At 59.3% G+C, this 17,648-nt stretch overlaps 2 protein-coding genes across 2 annotated transcripts; both read right to left on the bottom strand.

The window, feature by feature from the left end:
- Positions 1 to 212: 212 nt before the first annotated feature.
- Positions 213 to 1,037, bottom strand: KCNE3 (potassium voltage-gated channel subfamily E regulatory subunit 3; the record flags this gene model as incomplete). Its single annotated transcript, XM_082483073.1, has 1 exon — positions 213 to 1,037. The coding sequence occupies one exon, from the start codon at positions 1,035 to 1,037 to the stop codon at positions 720 to 722; it is 318 nt and encodes a 105-aa protein (XP_082339199.1). The 3' UTR covers positions 213 to 719.
- Positions 1,038 to 3,636: 2,599 nt separating this feature from the next.
- On the bottom strand, positions 3,637 to 6,602 carry LIPT2 (lipoyl(octanoyl) transferase 2). Its single transcript, XM_082492764.1, has 2 exons — positions 6,079 to 6,602; positions 3,637 to 4,295 (listed from the first exon to the last, which is right to left on the bottom strand). Exons 1-2 carry the CDS (start codon positions 6,545 to 6,547, stop codon positions 4,063 to 4,065), a joined length of 702 nt encoding a protein of 233 aa, XP_082348890.1. The 5' UTR covers positions 6,548 to 6,602; the 3' UTR covers positions 3,637 to 4,062.
- Positions 6,603 to 17,648: the final 11,046 nt, after the last annotated feature.

Raw genomic sequence — 17,648 nt, 5'->3', positions numbered from 1 at the left:
TCTCATGTCCTGGGATGGGGGCTGCGATGCCACCAAGGGGTTGCCCTTGATGTCCCCTTGGCAGCACACAGGGAGCAGGTTTAGCCCTCTCCGCATCCCCTGGGCTCTGACAGCCAGGGCAGGGCACCGGCATGGAGGGGTGCCCCATGGATATCCCTTGACAACGACTTTGTTCAGAGAAGAAACAAACACGACCCCACTGGAAACCACCACCTCCTTTAATTCCCCGCCAGAAAAGCGGGGCCCAGCCTGGCTCAAAAATTACAGGGTTTTAGCACCAGAAAAACCCACTAGCCCATGTCACGAAGCTGCTGGCAGCCTATGGAGGTCAACGCTGGCTGATCTGAGCACAAAAACGGTGAATTTTTCTTCCTGAAGACCCTTTCCAGCCTTGGCAGGCCATGGTGGGAAAGGAGCTGCCTCTGCCATCCCTGTCCCCCCGGGGCTCAGCCAAGGTGGGTCTGCAGGACCAGGACCTGCCCGTAGGTTGCACCCTGCCATCTCCTGCCAGACGGGAGCCGTGGCCTGGCCAGGACATCCCTGCGCTGCTCACACCGGGGCTGAGCACCTCCATGGGGGCATCGCAGAGGGGGTTTCCCAGCAGCTTTGGGGCCAGGCTGGCCAATGGCACTGCCTCACCCCACAAACAGCGGGATGCACAGCAGTGACGTGACCCCCAAACCCACCGGCTCCCAGGGGACAAGGCGTCGAGGCTGGGCTCAGATCATGGAGACCCTGTTTTTGATGTAGACGTGGTACGGGTCGCTTCGTTTGTCTACTTTGCGGGAGCGGGTATAGCCCAGGATGAGGCTCCCCACCGTAGCAGCGAAGAGTGTCATGACAAAGAGGATGTACATGTAGGCATTGTCGTTGCGGCCGGAACGGCTGGCCCGGGTGCTGGCGTTGCGGGTGGCAGCGGTGGTGGTGACAGGGCGGTCGGTGGGGCAGAGGATGACCCCATGCAGCGTCTGGTTCAAGGCATTAAGCACAGCCTGGAGGCTTTGGTGCCAGGTCTCCGTCCGGTTGTCTTCCTCCATGTCCTCGCCCAGCCTGTGGGGAAGGACAGGGAGGCTCAGCTGGGGCTGCCCTCGTGGTGGCAGTGCCCCCAGGACAATGCCAGGGATGTTCTGCCAGACCCAACAATGCCCCAAAATGGTCCTTGAAGCACCTCTTCTGCCACACAGCAAGGGTAGAAGCAGGGGCATCCAAGCCCTTTGCATTCGCAGCAGCCCCCTCCCCAAATTTCACTCCCCCCACAGATGGAATAAAGCTCCCGGAGCTTTGGGGCAGCTGCCTGCCCCTCTCTCCTCCCCAGGGCTGGGGACATTAAGGGGGTCACAGCTGTCCCAGGGAACCAGGATGGCTGAGTTCAAAGCCTGTTTCCTCCAGCAATGTGGGGGATCAGTGGGAACCACCCGTATTCTGCACCCTTGCAGAGTGCAGAGCCAGCACCCAAGGGACTCCGGGGGGGGGGGCTGTCTAGGGTCCCCCATTGTAAATAACAGCTCCAGAACCGATCCTGCCGTGCATTGACCCCACTCACTCCAGGCCAGGTCCCCTGGGGTGAGCAGGGACCCCTTTTTTCCCCGGGGCCAGGAGCCACGACCGCCCTGGCAGGGGGGCACAGCTCCGCACGTATCCCCGTGGACCCATCCCGAGGGGTCGCTGCCCTAAACCCCCCTGGGGATTTCCCTCCCCACCGGTCGCAGACCCCCTCTAACCCCCCCAGGACACAGTGTCGCTCTGCCAGCCCACCCTGGACCCCCATGTCCATTTGCACCTTCACACCTCACCGGGGCCGCGGAGGTGGCACAGACAGGAAGGGACATGGGGACATGGTCCTCCACGTGTGCCATCCTTGGGGACACACCATCCCCACAAACCGCCATCGTTCCCCAGGGTATTCCCGCTGTTCCCCCCTGCTCCCGAGCACCCCGTGCCTGCAGCACCAGCAGCTCTGCCCCATGCAGAGGCAGTCCCCCCACCAAAAAGGGTCCCCCCCCAAACCCAGGGTGCACCTCCCAGGGCGAGACCCCCGCAGTGAGGAGGAGGAAGGGGCTGCGCAGCCACGACCCCACGGTGATGGGCTCAGCCCTGGCTGTCCGCCCACCTCAGAGATGAGTTCGAAGCAGGAGGAGGCTGAATTTGGGAGATTTAGGGCAAGATCTGGGTTTATCCCAGGAGAGGACCCACAGATGAGGTGCAGCGTTGGGGGGGACCCCGCATTAGTGGGGTGGGGGGAAAGGGGGGGAGGCAGAAGGGTGGGAAAGGGGGGTTCGCACTCACCCGGGGGTGCCCTCCCTGCCTGCACTGCTGCCAGGCTGAGCCGGGACTGGAGCATCGCGGGGCGGCGGGGAGGGATGCCAGCCAGGCTGGGAGTGCCGCGCTGCCTCCTCCCCTTCCCGGGGCAGAGCCACCTGCCAAAGCCACCCCAGCCCTGACACGAGGCCACCAGCCTGTCGCCCCCAACCTCACGGGTCCCCACTGCGGCCCCCTCGCCCTGGCCGGATACCGGAGGCGTTATGGGGCCAGGAGAGCGGGACCCTGCGTTTCCCTCCCGGCACACGCTGCCGGTCACGCTTTCCTGTCCCTCCTCTGTCCGTCCCCGCTGTCTCCGAGCCCTCGCACCAGGCACCAAGCCTGCCCAGGGCACCTTTGTCCCCGCTCGCCATCCTCTCCCCAGAGCTGCGCTGGCTCCAGGAGACGAGATTTTCCTCTTCCAGCCTCATTGCTCCCAGCTTTGCCCACCCAAAACCCCTGGGGGCTGTGGGGTCCCACCAGAACCGCACAGCAGAGGTACCCCAAAGTTTGTGGGGCAGAAAGGTGGCCCGGAGCAGCAGTGAGGGGCTGCGGGTGGGGGTCAGGTCCTGCTCCGAGCAGGGTGCAGGGACTTTATTTGCCATTTTCCATTTCTCCTGAGCCCGAAGCACACATCTGGCTGCGGGGCTGCTCCCAGCTGCCCGTGACCAGTGCCTCCAGCATGGGCACGGGGTCTGCCGCCAACAGGGATGACTCAGAAGTGGCCGTGGCCATGCCATGCACCAACGGGGGAAGGTTTTGGGGAGCCCAGACCGGACGCTGCCCCTCCTGCCCACACACCAGGAGAGCTGCGAGCATCCCCGAGGGGCAGCAGGCAGCTCCGGCGAGTTCAGTCTCAGGTTGGCTTCTTATCCCTCAAGAAACCCGTCAATTAAAATCAGTTTGTATGTGTCTACCCATAGGTTTGCATGGACAGACATGAACCCCCGTGCCACCGGGACCCCAGGGTGGACGCGTCCCTTCGCCCAGAGGAGCTGACACCGCCTGCACAGACTATGGCAGCACCGCAGACCAAGTGGGATCAGGTCCCCATCGCCCACCCAGGACGCTCGATCCCACACTGCATGGTCCCACAGGGGCTGGGATGGCTGTGGCTCCCTCTCCTTCTCCTCCTGCCTTCCCACTGCATTGGCATCACTCCAGTGGCCTTTTAACAACGGTTTACAGCCTTTTATCAGCGATTTTTCCACCCGTCCCTACACCGCAGCGAGGATCTTGGCCGTGTGAGGACTTCTCCGGGTGCAGGGCAAGAAAAACCTTATTCATAGAGTCTTGGGATAAATAAACAAGCAAAGGATCAGCAGCCAAAGTTCTCAGCAACTCTCTTTATAGAAAACTTGTCTCTTTATACAGCAATGAGAGGATACTCAACCAACCGGTCCCTCGTCCTCTTGTTGAAAGGGTGTGCGAGCGTTCACCTGAATTTTGGATTTTTTGAGGGACAGAGGTAGAAAAACCCCACAAAAGTGCTTGTTTGGACATCTCCCCAGCGAGCAACAGGGACATGGTACCCTCGGAGGTCTCTGCTGAGGGATGGAGACCCAGGGCGCTGGGGACAGCAGCCCGGATAGAGATTTGGATGTTTAAGCAACAGCGCAAACCTCCATGCCACCGTTCACGCACGGTCTATAGGTAAAGGCACGTGAGCTCTTGGCTTCCAACGAAGCCCCAGGCGGCTGCCGCGCTGTTCATCAGCCACGCCGAGGGTTTGCCAAAACACCCAGCCAAAGCGCTGCAGCTCTCCTAGTCCCCAGGGTCTTCCGAAAAGACCAAGGTGCAGTCAAACACCTCCTGGAAGGAGTCGAGGAAGGGTTCGAGGACGTTGTCGACGGTCACGTGCCGCCCCAGCTCGCGGCTCAGCGATGTGACACCTTTTCCCTCCAACCCGCAGGGGACGATGTGGTCGAACCAGGTGAGGTCAGTGCAGCAGTTCAGTGCCAGCCCGTGGGAGGTGATGTGGTTCCCGCAGTGCACCCCTGTGGGGGGGCCAAAGCACCCACCCATCAGCACCCATCCCCAGGAATGCCCCGGCATGAGATATTTAGCGACCGCACTGCTCAGGCCACTATAAACCACCCACCCACACACACATGCCGTGCTCCTTGCTTCTGCCAGGAAAAAACCCTAACCCACTGGCAGACTCCCCAAATTTGGGGCCGATGGGGTGTGACGTGTCCAGCTCCCTCCACCCCAGCCCTGCATTCCCCAGCACCCCCCACCATGGGAGTTTCAAGTGGGCTCAGGCACAGGGTTGTGGTGCAAAGGGAGGGGTCTGGGCTGCAGGACCCGACTTGGGGTGCAGGGCTCCAGGAAGGGGTGCAGGGCCTGGATGGCTCGCAGGGGAACAGCATGGGGCCTGGGGAGGGGGACAGGGGAAGGGGGCAAGGCTGGGGACAAGGGGACAAGAGAGGGGGACAAGGCTGGGGACAAGGGGACAGGAGAGGGGGGCGAGGCTGGGGACAAGGCCACAGGTGCCCCAGCCCTGGGTGCAAGCACCTCGGTGTGGGGGAGCAATGTGCAGGGTCCCCCTTCTGGGTTCAAGGCCCTGGTCGGGCTGCAGGGACCCAAAACTGTGCTGTTGTCCTCCCCACCTCGGTGCATACTACCCCGTGCATGCCCCCCCCCCGTTGCATGTCCCCATTGTCACACCATGCACACCCCCCGCCGGTCCATACCCCCATCCCAATGCGTTTCTCCCCTCCAAGTGCATGCTCCCCCCTCGGTGCACCCCCCCACGGTGCATCACACCCTCCTCCAGTGCAGACTCCCCTCGTTGCATCACCCCCACACGCCGGTGCACCCTCCCCGGTGTATCTCCCCCCCCCCCCCAGGGTTTCCCCGCCTGGTGCCCCCCCTCCCCGGTGCGCACCCCCAAGTCCACCCCCCCACCCCCTTCTCGGTTCCCCTCCCCCCTCGGTGCACCCCCCCGGGTGCATCACCCCCACCCCCGGTGTATCATTCCCGCCCCCCCGGTGCACACTCCCCTCCCCCCGGTGCATCATCCCCCACCCCGGTGCACCCCCCCACGGTGCATCACACCCCCCCGGTGCACCTTCCCTGGTGTATCTCCCCCCCCCCGGGGTTCCCCCGCCCGGTGCCCCTCTCCTCCCGGGTGCGCACCCCCGGGTCCACACACACACACCCCCTCCCGGTCCCCCCCCTCCCGCCCCGGCTGCACACTCCCCTCGGTGCATCACCCCCCTCCGGTGTATCATGCCCCTCCCGGTGCCCGCCCCCCCCCTCCAATGCATCACTCCCCCCCCCTCCCCGCGGTGCACTCACCACCCCCCCCCGGTGCCCCCTCCCGGTTCCGTCCCCCCCCCGGTGCACTCCCCGCTTCCGGTGCAGACCCCCCCCCGGTGCATCACCTCCCTACCCCGATGCACTCCCCCCGGTGCATATCTCCCCCCCCCGGTGCACATCCCCCCCACCCAGATGCAACTTCCCCGGTGTATCCCATCCCCGGTTCCCCCACCCGGTGCCCCCCCTTCCCGGGTGCTCACCACAGGATCCCCTCCCCCCCGCCCCGGCTGCAGACTCCCTCCGATGCATCACCCCCCCTCCCCCCCGGGTGCATCACCCCCACCCCCGATGTATCATTCTCCCCCCCCGGTGCACACACACCCCTCCTGTGCATCACTTCCCACCCACAACCCCCTCCGGTGCACTCACCGCCCCCTCCGCCCCCCCCTCCCCCCCCGCTCCCCCCACTCCGGTGCACTCCTCCCCGCCGGTGCCCGCCCCCTCCGCGGCGCTCACCGATGGCGCAGATTTTGCTGTCGCCCATCCAGACGCCGGTGAAGGGCGGCGGGAGGGCGCGGGCGGCGCTGAGGCCCAGGCGGCGGCACAGCCTCAGCACCAGTCCCTCCAGCGCCGCCACGTACTCGCGCAGCGGCAGCCGCCGCCGCCGCAGGTCGAGCACCGGGAAGGCGAGCAGCTGCCCGGGCCCGTGGAAGGTGATCCGCCCCCCGCGCCGCGCCGCCGCCAACCCCGCTCCCCGCTCCCGCAACCGCGCCGCCGCCTCCGCCTCCGGGGCCCCCCGCAGCCCCCAGGCGTACACGGGCTCCGCCGGTTCGCTCAGCACCACGCTCTCCCCGGGGACGGGATGGGGATGGGGACCGGAGCCCCGCGCCGCCCGCGCCGCCCCCACGCAGCGTTCCTGTACCCGCAGCGCTTCGGCGTAGGGCCGCAGCCCCAAACGCAGCACCCGCACCGGCCCCCGCGACATGGCGGGCGGCGGCCGCAGGGAGAAGGAGGAGGAAAGGGAACGGGGGAGGCCGCGGCCGCCGGGGCCGCCGGGAGGCGGCGGGAGGGGCGGGAGAAGCGGGCGGCGGGGCTGGGGGGTGGGGGGGCGCTGGTGGGAGCACCGGGGCGGCGGGGGAACGGGGGCGTGGGAACGGGCACGGGAGGGGGCGGGGGGAGGAGGTAAGGGAGAGGGGACAGAGATGGAGGAAGGGGACAAGGGTGAGGGGGATGGGGACAGAGGATATGGATGGGGACAGAGGATATGGATGGGGACAGAGGTGGAGGATAGGGGACAGATGCAGGGGACGGGTGGAGGAAAGGGACAGGCACAAGGGATGGGGACAGAGATGGAGGACAGGGGACAGGGGTGGGGACAGGGGACAGAGATGGAGGATAGGGGACGGGGTGAGGGGGGACGCACAGGGGATGGGGACAGGGGACACGGGTGGAGGAAGGGGACGGGACGGGGGGGATACAGGAGAAGGGACAGAGATGGAGTATAAGGGACAGGCACAGAGGAAGGGGACAGGTACGGGGGATGGGGATGGGATGGGGAGATAGGGCAGAGGGGACAGGATGGGGATAGAGGGTAGGGACAGAGGACAAGGGTGATGGAAGGGGACAGGGGTGGGGGGGGACGCACAGGGAATGGGGGCGGGGGACGGGGTGGAGGAAGGGGACAGACACGGGGGATGGGGACAGAGGATGGGGGGATAGGGCAGAGGGGACAGAGATGGAGAGCAGGGGACAGGCACGGAGGATGGGGATAGAGGTTAGGGACAGGGATGGGGGAAGGGGACAGGAGTGAGGGGGGTCACACGGGATGGGGACAGGGGAGAGGGATGGAGGAAGGGGACAGGCAGAGGGAGGTTGGGGTCAGAGGACAGGGAGAAGGGACAGAGATGGAGGATAGGGGACAGAGATGGAGGATAGGGGACAGGGATGGAGGAAGGGGATAGGCACAGGGGATGGGGATGGGATGGGGGGATAGGGCAGAGGGGACAGAGATGGGGGACAGGGGACAAGGGTGAGGGGGGACGCACAGTGGATGGGGAGGGGACAGGGATGGAGGAAAGGGACAGTCACGGGGTACAGAGATGGAGGATAGGGGACAGGCACAGAGGATGGGGACAGAGGGTAGGGGCAGGGGACAGGGATGGAGGTTAGGGGACAGGCACAGGGGTTGGGGACAGAAGATGGAGGATGGGACAGGGGTGGGGATGGGACAGAGATGGAGGATAGGGGACAGGCACAGAGGGTGGAGGCAGAGGATAGGGACAGGGGACAGGGATGGAGGAAGGGGACAGGCATGGGTTGGGGACAGAAGATGGAGGATAGGGTACAGGGGTGGGGGGAGAGGGGGCAGGCATGGGGGATGGGGACAGGGGAGAGGGGACAGAGGTGGAGGATAGCGGACAGGCACAGGGGATGGGGCCAGGGGCCAGGGGTGGGGGGAGATAGGACATGCACAGGGGATGGGGACAGAGGATGGAGGACAGAGATGGGATAGGGGACAGGCACGGGGGATGAGGACAAAGGTTGGAGGACAGGGGACAGGGATGGGACAAGGGGATGGGGACAGAGATGGAGGACAAGGGAGAGGGGACAGGGGGATAGAGGATGGTGGTTTGGGGCTGGGGCACAGAGGACAAGGCTTGGGGATGTGGGACATGGCCCAAGACATCATAGTGAGGATGGGGACAGGGGTGGGGGATAGAAGACAGGAGATGGGGACAAGGGATAGGAGACTGGGGACAGGGAATAGGAGATTGGGGACAGGGAATAGGAGATTGGGGACAGGGAATTGGAGATTGGGGACATGGGATAGGAGATTGGGGACAGGAGACTGGGGACAGGGGATAGGAGATTGGGGACTGGGGGATCATGCCCGGGGACAGGGGTTAGAGACAGGGGACAGGGCCTGGGGAGAGGGATAAGGCACGGGGACAAGGTTGGGGACTGGGGGTGGCTGGTGGGGCCCAGAGCTGCAGGAGGGGCACGGGGAGCAGAGGGCACAGTGGGAGGACGAGGCGAAAGGGTGACAGTGCAGCAGTGGCAGGTGGGGCACGGGGACAGGGCATCCTGGTGGGGCTGGGGTGGGGTGAGGTGGGCTGAGCTCAAAATGGGGTAAAACTGGGATTGTGGGGTGGCACCTCAAGGCCACAGACTGTAAATGAGGTCGTTGAACCGCCAAAGCACTGATGGGTGCTGCAATGAGTCACCCGGTGGCTTCCAAAGCGATCAGAACGCTCCCAAACCTCAACTTTTTATTACAAACGTCGAAAATCTGCAGGTCTGGCCAGACCCGCAAATGACTCAACCATTAAAACCTGAGCAAACCCTTCCTGGCCCGTGGCCCTTCCGACTTATAGACCGGCTTCAGCGTGTGAAAGTACGGTTTGATTTTACAGAGCGATCGGCCGTGTTAATAAACTCTCGATTTTATCAAGAATCTCCCCTTTGTCGCCGCAGGTCATCGAGCCGTCGTCTGACAACGGCGTTTGACTTCTGTGTGGGTATTTGCGAGGAAGGGAAGGCGCTTCCCTTTGTTTATTCAACTTTCTCGCTGAAAAAGAGCGAGCACTATAAAATAATACAGCCTGGGGGTGAAAAAATAAAAACCCAAAACGGGGAAAAACCCACTGTAAACCTCACCGGGTCATGGCATCTGCTCGTATTTCGAGCATGCGGAGCAGTCCCCAGTTCGCTTTGTTGGGGTGGGATCGTCGCCCCGACCACCAGCTTCGGGAGAGCCGCTCCGTGTCTCTGCCCTTGGCAGCCGAAACTTGTATTTTGCACCAACATTGTGTGCGTACGGAGTTATTTCCTTTTTTTTTATGATTAAGCGTCCACTTCTTGCCCGGAGATCAAAGCCAAATGCCCTTCCTTTTTGGCTTGTCGCGGCGCTGCATGCGTAAGATGAGGCGAGTTGTGTGTAATAGGTCTGGGACCCTCGTAAATAAGACGGCAGAGATGAGCGCGGTTGCGTCACCGGCGTATTTACTGCTGATATCCTGCTTTTGAAGCAGGGAGGAAATTGGTATGGACGGGAGCCACGGATGGCTCACGTTTTATCCGTCTATCGGCCTTTGAGGATTTTTTTAAGGATTTGGTGTGGGTTTTTTTCTTCGTGAGGGGGTAATTTGCTGTCCCGTCACACCTTTTCCTTTGGATACCTGAATCGTTGGCCCAATCTCATGAATCCTCACCAGTTCCTTTGATTGCTGAGCCCATTTTTCTGGCCGCAGAGCCTCCCTCGGGGGGTGGGTTGGAGCTGAAGTCAGGGCTTAATGGCAGGAAGGGGAGGGGAGGACAAAGGTGGTGGCCGTGAAACAGGTGCCTGGCAAGAGGGACTGTCATAGCTCACAGAGAGCTACAGAGGGACGCAAAGGGCAATGTCTTGGCTCCGCTAAAGTCCGGGACAAAATTCCTGTTGACTTTGGCAAAGCCGGGATGTCACGGAGAGGTGACAGAGCTGTCCCGGTGTCACAGGCAGAGCCAGGAGCGCAGTGGCCAGCCTGGGTTGCCCCTCGCACCACCAGGTAGGGGGACCTCCTCCCCACGCAGCCCCAAGCAAAATCCCTTTTTTTTTTTTTTTTTTAATCTTCCAAGTAAATTGTACTTGGGAGCCGCAGCAGCACCAGGGCTGATGGCTGCTCTGCTTGTGTGTGCTAATGACACAAAGTTTTTGAAGCATGCAGGAGTTTGGCGTGTGGGCTAGAGCCCAGCTGTACCACGGGCTACGCAAGCTGAGAAGAAAAAGCCTATACCAAAGCCATCAGAGCAAAGATTCACAGAATCACGGAAGGGTTTGGGTTGGAAGAGACCTTTAAAGGCCATGTAGTCCAACCCCCTGCCATGGGCAGGGACATCTCCCACCAGCCCGGGTTGCTCAGAGCCATATCCAACCTGGCCTGGAATGTTTCCAGGGATGGGGCAGCCACAGCTTCTCGGGGCAACCCGTGCCAGTGTCTCACCGTCTTCACAGTAAGGAATTTCGTCCTCACATCTCATCTCAATCTCCCCTCTTTCAGTGTCAAAACATTCCCCCTCGTCCCATCACTCCCCTCCCTGATCCAGAGTCCCTCCCAGCTCTCCTGGAGCTCCTTTAGGCACTGGAAGGGGCTCTGAGGTCTCCCCGGAACCTTCTCTTCTCCAGGCTGAGCCCCCCCAACTCTCCCAGCCTGTCCTCCCAGCAGAGGGGCTCCCAGCAGCTCTGGGGCCTCCTCTGGCCCCGCTCCACCAGCTCCATGTCTCTCCTGTGCTGAGGCCCCCGAGCTGGAGGCAGCACTGCAGGGGGGTCTCCCCAGAGCAGAGCGCAGCAGAGGGGCACAATCCCCCCCTCGCCCTGCTGGCCACGCTGCTGGGGATGCAGCCCAGGATGCCGGGGGCCCGCTGGGCTGCCAGCGCACATTGGTGGCTCCTGGGGAGCTTCTCACCCACCAACACCCCCAAATCCTTCTCCTCAGGGCCGCTCCCCATCCATTCTCCCCCAGCCTGGAGTTGTGCTTGGGATTGCCCCGACCCACCTGCAGGACCCCACACTTGGCCTTGTTGAACTTCATGGTGTTCACACGGGCCCACTTCTCCAGCCTTTCCAGGTCTCTCTGGATGCCATCCCGTCCCTCAGGCATGTCAGCCACAGCATCCCTGCCTGTGGGATTGACATCTGCCTCGCTTCTCCTGTAGGGCTGGAAGGAGCTCAGAGGTGACCTCCTCCATAACCCTCACCTCGGCAGGGTTTGACCCTGGCTGGCCAGCCCTGCTGACATCCAGCTGGGTCTCTAAGACCTCTGGTGATGGAGAGGTCTTCCAGTGTGGTGCACAAGGAGGTGGTGCTGGGAAGCCTTCAGCAATGAATTTGTTTTTCCTTGATACACCTATTACCCCAGTTTCATGTCCGCAGGATCCTGTGCAGTGCCTTGGAAAGGTCAGCCAACCTCGCTACACAGGACATCAGCATCAATCAAGTCCTGCAAGCACCGGCATCACACCAGTCCTGCAGTTATTTGGAAGGACAAACATTTTCATAACATCTTACTCCATAATAAACCTTTCCCTGAGGGTGTTGGGAGGGAATCGCTGGGGCTGAGATCTCCATTCAGGAAGGATCTCGGTGGATGTGACCCATAGGCAGAACCACTCCTGCCCCCCCTGATCTATCCATTGACTCCAAAAAGCACATTCCCGAGGCTGTGACGAAGGGGAAGAAAAACAAGGAAACACACGTGTAAGGCCGTGCCACGGGCCGCGTGCACGATGGGGTGTAGTAAGGAAGTAGTTAAGGAAGCTCCTTGTTGCACCTGGGGAGACGGGTCAGAGCTGGCGTGAGTCTTCGTGTTGTGCTTCTCTCGGTGGTCATCACCTTTTGACCCATCTTGGAGTTGACGTGGCTGGCAGCACCACTCCCCCGACCTTCCCGTGCTGCCGGGAGCCGGTGTTTCCCCTTGCAAAGCTCAGATACACCGCTTGGACTTCATTGACCCTGGTGAAGATGCTCGTCTCCAGTTTGTCCCCAGCTGCTGGGTGGCTACCCTGCCAGAGGTCACCCTCCCCTCTGGTCAACTAGCATGACTTCACAGTCTGCCGAAACCATCCCAGTTAGGTTAAATGCTCATCACAGCATTGTTTTTAAGAAGGATCCTCTGGAAGAGCTCAGTTAGGGAGTGGGCTGTCATACAGTTATGTTGGCAGATCTTTGGGGGCAGAAGCCCCAGAAGGGACAATGGGGACTTGTACAGATGAGACCCCACCTGGAGTACTGCCTCCAGCTCGGGGGGATCAGCACAGGAGAGACCTGGACCTGGTGGAGCGGGGCCAGAGGAGGACCCGGAGATGCTGGGAGGGCTGGAGCCCTTCTGCTGGGAGGACAGGCTGGGAGAGTTGGGGGTGCTCAGCCTGGAGAAGAGAAGGCTTTGGGGAGACCTCAGAGCCCCTTCCAGTGCCTAAAGGGGCTCCAGGAGAGCTGGGGATGGACTCTGGATCAGGGAGGGGAGTGATGGGACGAGGGGGAATGGTTTGACACTGAAAGAGGGGAGATTGAGATGAGATATTAGGAAGAAATTCCTTGCTGTGAAGACGGTGAGACACTGGACCAGGTTGCCCGGAGAGGTGGGAGATGCCCCATCCCTGGAAACATTCCAGGCCAGGTTGGATGTGGCTCTGAGCAACCTGGGCTGGTGGGAAGTGTCCCTGCCCATGGCAGGGGGTTGGACTACATGGCCTTTAAATGTCCCTTCCCACCCAAAACATTGTATGAATCTGTGATTCTATGACATGCCTCCAGAACCGCAGTTCAGACACATCGAGATTAGAGCAAGGCCATCCGCGAGGAGTGGCTGTTTTAGTGCACTTGAGGTCGTTTTACCTCCTAGTCATGCTGATTTGAAATCACTACCAAACTTCATCTGTCACATCAAATAACGTGTGTCTTGGCTACCCGAGCCGAATGCCTTGGTACAAATCATAGGCAGAGCCAAGCCTCAAATTGTCCTAGAGGTATAACTCTCCGGTGTGGTTTCCCACGGCCTCTGAGTGGAGAGGCGAGAGCAGAAGTCGCTCAGACAGGTTGTTACTCATCTTCGGGATCCGGGAGCCGGACCTACTTGTCGGTGTGTCCTTTAGAAACTCGGCTCTTTTGATGTAACCTTGTTGACTCTCTGCTTTTCATACCTTGGGGGAGCTGAGGCTTAAAGGTCAGAGTTAGCTCCATGGAGGAAGAAGAAGAAGGTGGGGCAAGTGCAAATTGATAGATCTCAAAATATTTCACCAAGGAGATCAGGATCCATTTTACTGGTGGGAAAACAGGCAGAGAGAAATCGCACCGCAGTCACGGTTGTGCCACAACCCAGGATCAGGAGGACAACCCAGGCCTGAACCTGCTGCCTGCAGCTCCGTGGACCACTGCAGATGCTGTGCCGGATTACCTGTCTCCGGCAGTCACAGTAGAGGCAGGGACTGATGCAGGCAGGGGCTGATGTGGGCAGGGGATTAATAAAATGAGCACAAACCAGACAGGAGTTGCTGTTGCGGAAGCAGAAGTGTGCGCTTGTGGCCGGCCCAGCAATGCTCGGTGCCGCCATCCTGGTGAGTGAAGTTCTCCACACCCCAGTCCCGGCTCCTTCGTTTTTATCTCCATCCGACAGGAATTTCAAGCTGCCTTTGATTTGATACTCTTCACGCTCTATGGAAAGAGATGTGAAAAGCGACAGTTGGGATGGTAAAAATTGCGATTCCTTCTGGTTTTACTTTCTGCTGCCCAAACCCTGCCAGTTCAGAATGTTTTTCAGGGAATAGTCTGCTGAGGGAAGTTATTTCTGCTCTGAAGCCGTTGTCTCTTTTAAAAGGTCATATTTCAGACAGAAGACTGGAAAAAGGATCGTTTACTCCAGCTGTCAGGGACCAGACCTGGTGCTCTTGCTCTCGGTGACAAGGAGCAGGACCCGTGAGCGTCTGTCCGGGGGCTGCGAGCTGCGGTGGCAATAAGGGGACCTGGTTTCAGAAAACATCCAAGACCCACCCCATTTTTCCTGGCACACACAGATTGCTGTTCTAGTCATGTTTAGATGAATAATATTCTTTAAAAATATAAAAGAGTGGCTGCGTTCTGCTACTTTCAGGTGCAGGTTTGCAGTTTATACTGTCCATGTATTTGCTATTTGAGTGTCACAAAGAGAGTGGTGCCGGCATCAGGAGGAACAGGGATGGGTCAGAAGGCACTGCCTTTTTCCCCAAATCTGAGCTAAAACAGGGCTTAGAGGCCACAAACTGGCCCCAGCATCCTTCCAGAATGCAATGCAATGGCTGCCTCCGTCTCACTAGCTTGAGACGCTGATTTCTGTCTCTTCCTCACCCCACCAGAACTTCTGCAGGTCGGGGCCAGCTCCTCTGAACTACAGCCACTTCCTCTCACCCATCCTCTCTCTCTGGCAGTTTGGGGTGGACCGGGCAATCTTTTCGCAGACACCCCCTGCCCCAGCAAAGCACTGCTTGCTCTGCCTCCGCCGAAGGAGCCCATAAAGCACTGGGGTGCAGAAGAGCCCCAAACACCACCTGATTTACTGCAGAGCTGGCGGGTCACCCATGCGTTGGCCCTCTGGTGCCAGCAGCCACAGGCACACAGGCGGCGCAGTGGGGAGCCAGCGCCCACAGGAAGTGCTGGGATGAATCAATTTAGGATGACTGTACTTCAGACGATCCTTTTTCCCCACACTCTGGGACCTTCTGTTGGGAAACAAGCCGGGAGAGGTGCGAGCTGCAGGAATTTGGGACCCAGACGAGGGAGGAGACTGCTCAGGAGTCAGAAGATGCAACTACTCACGTGTGATATCACAGAATCCCAGACTGGTCAGGGTCGGAAGGGACCTCTGGAGCTCCCCCACTCCCACCCCCCGCCAGAGCAGGGGCACCTACAGCAGTGGCACAGGACGGCGTCCAGGCGGGTTTGGAATGGCTCCAGAGAGGGACACTCCCCCACCTCTCTGGGCAGCCTGTGCCAGTGCTCTGCTGCCCTCAAAGCAAAGAAGTTCCTCCTCAGGTTTAGATGGAACTTCCTATGTTCAGGTTTGTGCCTGTTCCCTCTTGTCCTGTCACTGGGCACCACTGAAAAAAGACTGTTCCCACCCCCCTGGCACCCTCCCTTGAAGGATTTGTAGGCATTGATAAGATCTCCCCTCAGTCTTCTCTTCTCCAGACTAAAAAGCCCCAAGTCCCTCAGCCTTTCCTCAGAAGAAAGATGCTCCAGTCCCCTCATCATCTCCGTAGCCCTTTGCTGGACCCTCTCCAGCAGTTCCCTGTCCTTCTTGACCCGGGGAGCCCAGAACTGGACACAGTGCTCCAGATGTGGCCTCACCGGGGCAGAGCAGAGGGGGAGGATGATCTCCCTCCACCTGCTGGCCACACTCTGCTTGATGCCCCCCAGGGTGCCATTGGCCTTCTTGGCCACCAGGGCATATTGCTGCCTCATGGGCATCCTGTTGTCCCCCAGGACTCCCAGGTCCCCCTCTGCAGAGCTGCTCTCCATCAGGTCAGCCCCTAACCTGTACCAGTGCATGGGGTTACTCCAGGAAATGGAAACAATTGTGTTTGCCTTTATTTGTTAAATGCCTTTGGAGTCTGAATGGAAAGAGCTTTAAAATTGTAAAAATGCTGTTTAGCAGTGCTTGCTATCTTCAAGGCCTTTTAAAATGCAAAAGCATAAATCTTCAGGCATTAAGGAAGTTCCTACCCTTTCTTCTCTTTTCTTCCATACAAGAAACTTGCTGCTTCTCTCATCTCCATGCTTCAAAGCAGGTATCACCAAGGTTCATAGGGTCATAATTCAGGTTAGAAGGGACCTCAGGAGGTCTTGAGTCCAACCTCCTGCTCAAAGCAGAGTCAGCTCTGAGATCAGGCCGGGTTGTTCAGGGCTTTATCAAATCAGGTCTTGCAGACCTCCAAGAACAGCGATGTATAAACCCCCCAGGGCCCTGTCCCACCGCTTGACCACCCGCATGGGGAAAAAGCTGCTCCCAATATCCAGTCTGAACCTCTCTTGTTCCAACTCGTGCCCATCTAGTGACCTCAGAGCACAGAGCAGGTATGAGTGAGATCAGAACCAGATCCCATGGCATTTTTGCAAACAGAAAAGAAGTCCTCAGCTGAGAACTTCAATAAACTCGTTCGTACCCTCAAGGCGATCTGTGATACTGAGACGCATACACGCGCTCTGCCCTGAAGGTGAAAAGTGTAATTTTACAGTTACCAGGCACGTTAACCCAGGTCAGGAAATCATCCAGAAAGCTCAAAGCAGGAACTTAAAGGAGGAAAAAACAAAAGATGAAAAGAGACTTTTTAAAAAAAAAAAACAACAACGCTGAGTAATGTGTTAAGACCTGCACGCTCCTTCCGTCATCCAAAGGCAAACGTCGAGCCAGGAGCAAAATGTGGCAGTACAAGAATAGGTACAGTGAAACGGAGAAAAAGAGAGAACAAGAGTGTGAAAGCAAGTGCACGGGACCACAGGAGGAAGAGGATGTATATAATTTTGTTATCAGGAAAACAAAGACGATGCCAGCTGAGTAATGCCATTGTTGTGACCACGAGAGAAACACTCTGGCAGGCTGCGGGGCCGTGTGCGTCACTTGAGTTTATTTTCACACTTATTAAACGTGTGCGATTTCCTTCCCGACCTTTGCCAGGTAAAAAAAAAAATAAAAATGTGGCATTCGAGCGGGGATCTGTTCTTGTGGAGTGAGGGACTTCACCCAGAGCAAGGTAGGCTCCTGCAGAAGGTGGCTGTTGACGGGTGGCATCGCTGTGCGCCCTCCCCAGCCGGCGGTTCTGTCTGGGGCTCTGTGCCTGTTGGAGCCATGCATGGGCACGCTTGCTGCAGGGATCATGCAACCCTGCCCACCCAAAAAACCACATATTTGTTTATAATCTGTTGTTTTTCAGCTTGCTGAGCTCTTTAAGGCATCTCAGCAGGTGAGAGAGTTGGGATTGTTCAGCCTGGAGAAGAGAAGGCTCCAAGGAGACCTTATAGCGTCCTTCCAGTATCCGAACGGTGCCTACAAGAAAGCCAGAGAGGGACTTTTTACAAGGACATGTAGGGATAGGACGAGGGGGAATGGGTTCAAACTGGAAGAGGGCAGATTTAGATGAGGTCTTCGGAAGAAATTTTTCACTGCGGGGGTGGTGAGTCCCTGGCGCAGGTTGCCCAGAGAAGCTGTGGCTGCCCCATCCCTGGAGGTGTTCAAGGCCAGGTTGGACGGGGCTTGGAGCAACCTGGGCTGGTGGGAGGTGTCGCTGCCCAGGGCAGGGGGGTTGGAACTGGATGACCTTTAAGGTCCCTTCCAACCTAAACCATTCTGTGATTCTATGATTTCAGAAGTGCCGGCGCACTATGCATTGGGGATGAAGGTGAGTGGGCCCATCTCAGCCACAGTTTGCAGGAGCTGAAGCTGCTGTGAAGCAGCAATGGTGTGAGGGTCAACGAGGCCAAGTGCCAGGTCCTGCACTTTGGTCAAACCCCATGGAGGCTACAGGATGGGGCAGAGTGGCTGGAAAGCTGCCCGGCGCAAAAGGACCTGTTGGTGTTGGTCAAC

The sequence above is a fragment of the Vanellus vanellus genome (assembly GCF_965231255.1).
Source record: "Vanellus vanellus genome assembly, chromosome: 1".
NCBI lineage: Eukaryota > Metazoa > Chordata > Aves > Charadriiformes > Charadriidae > Vanellus > Vanellus vanellus.
This window is presented reverse-complemented; position numbering and strand designations above follow the sequence as displayed.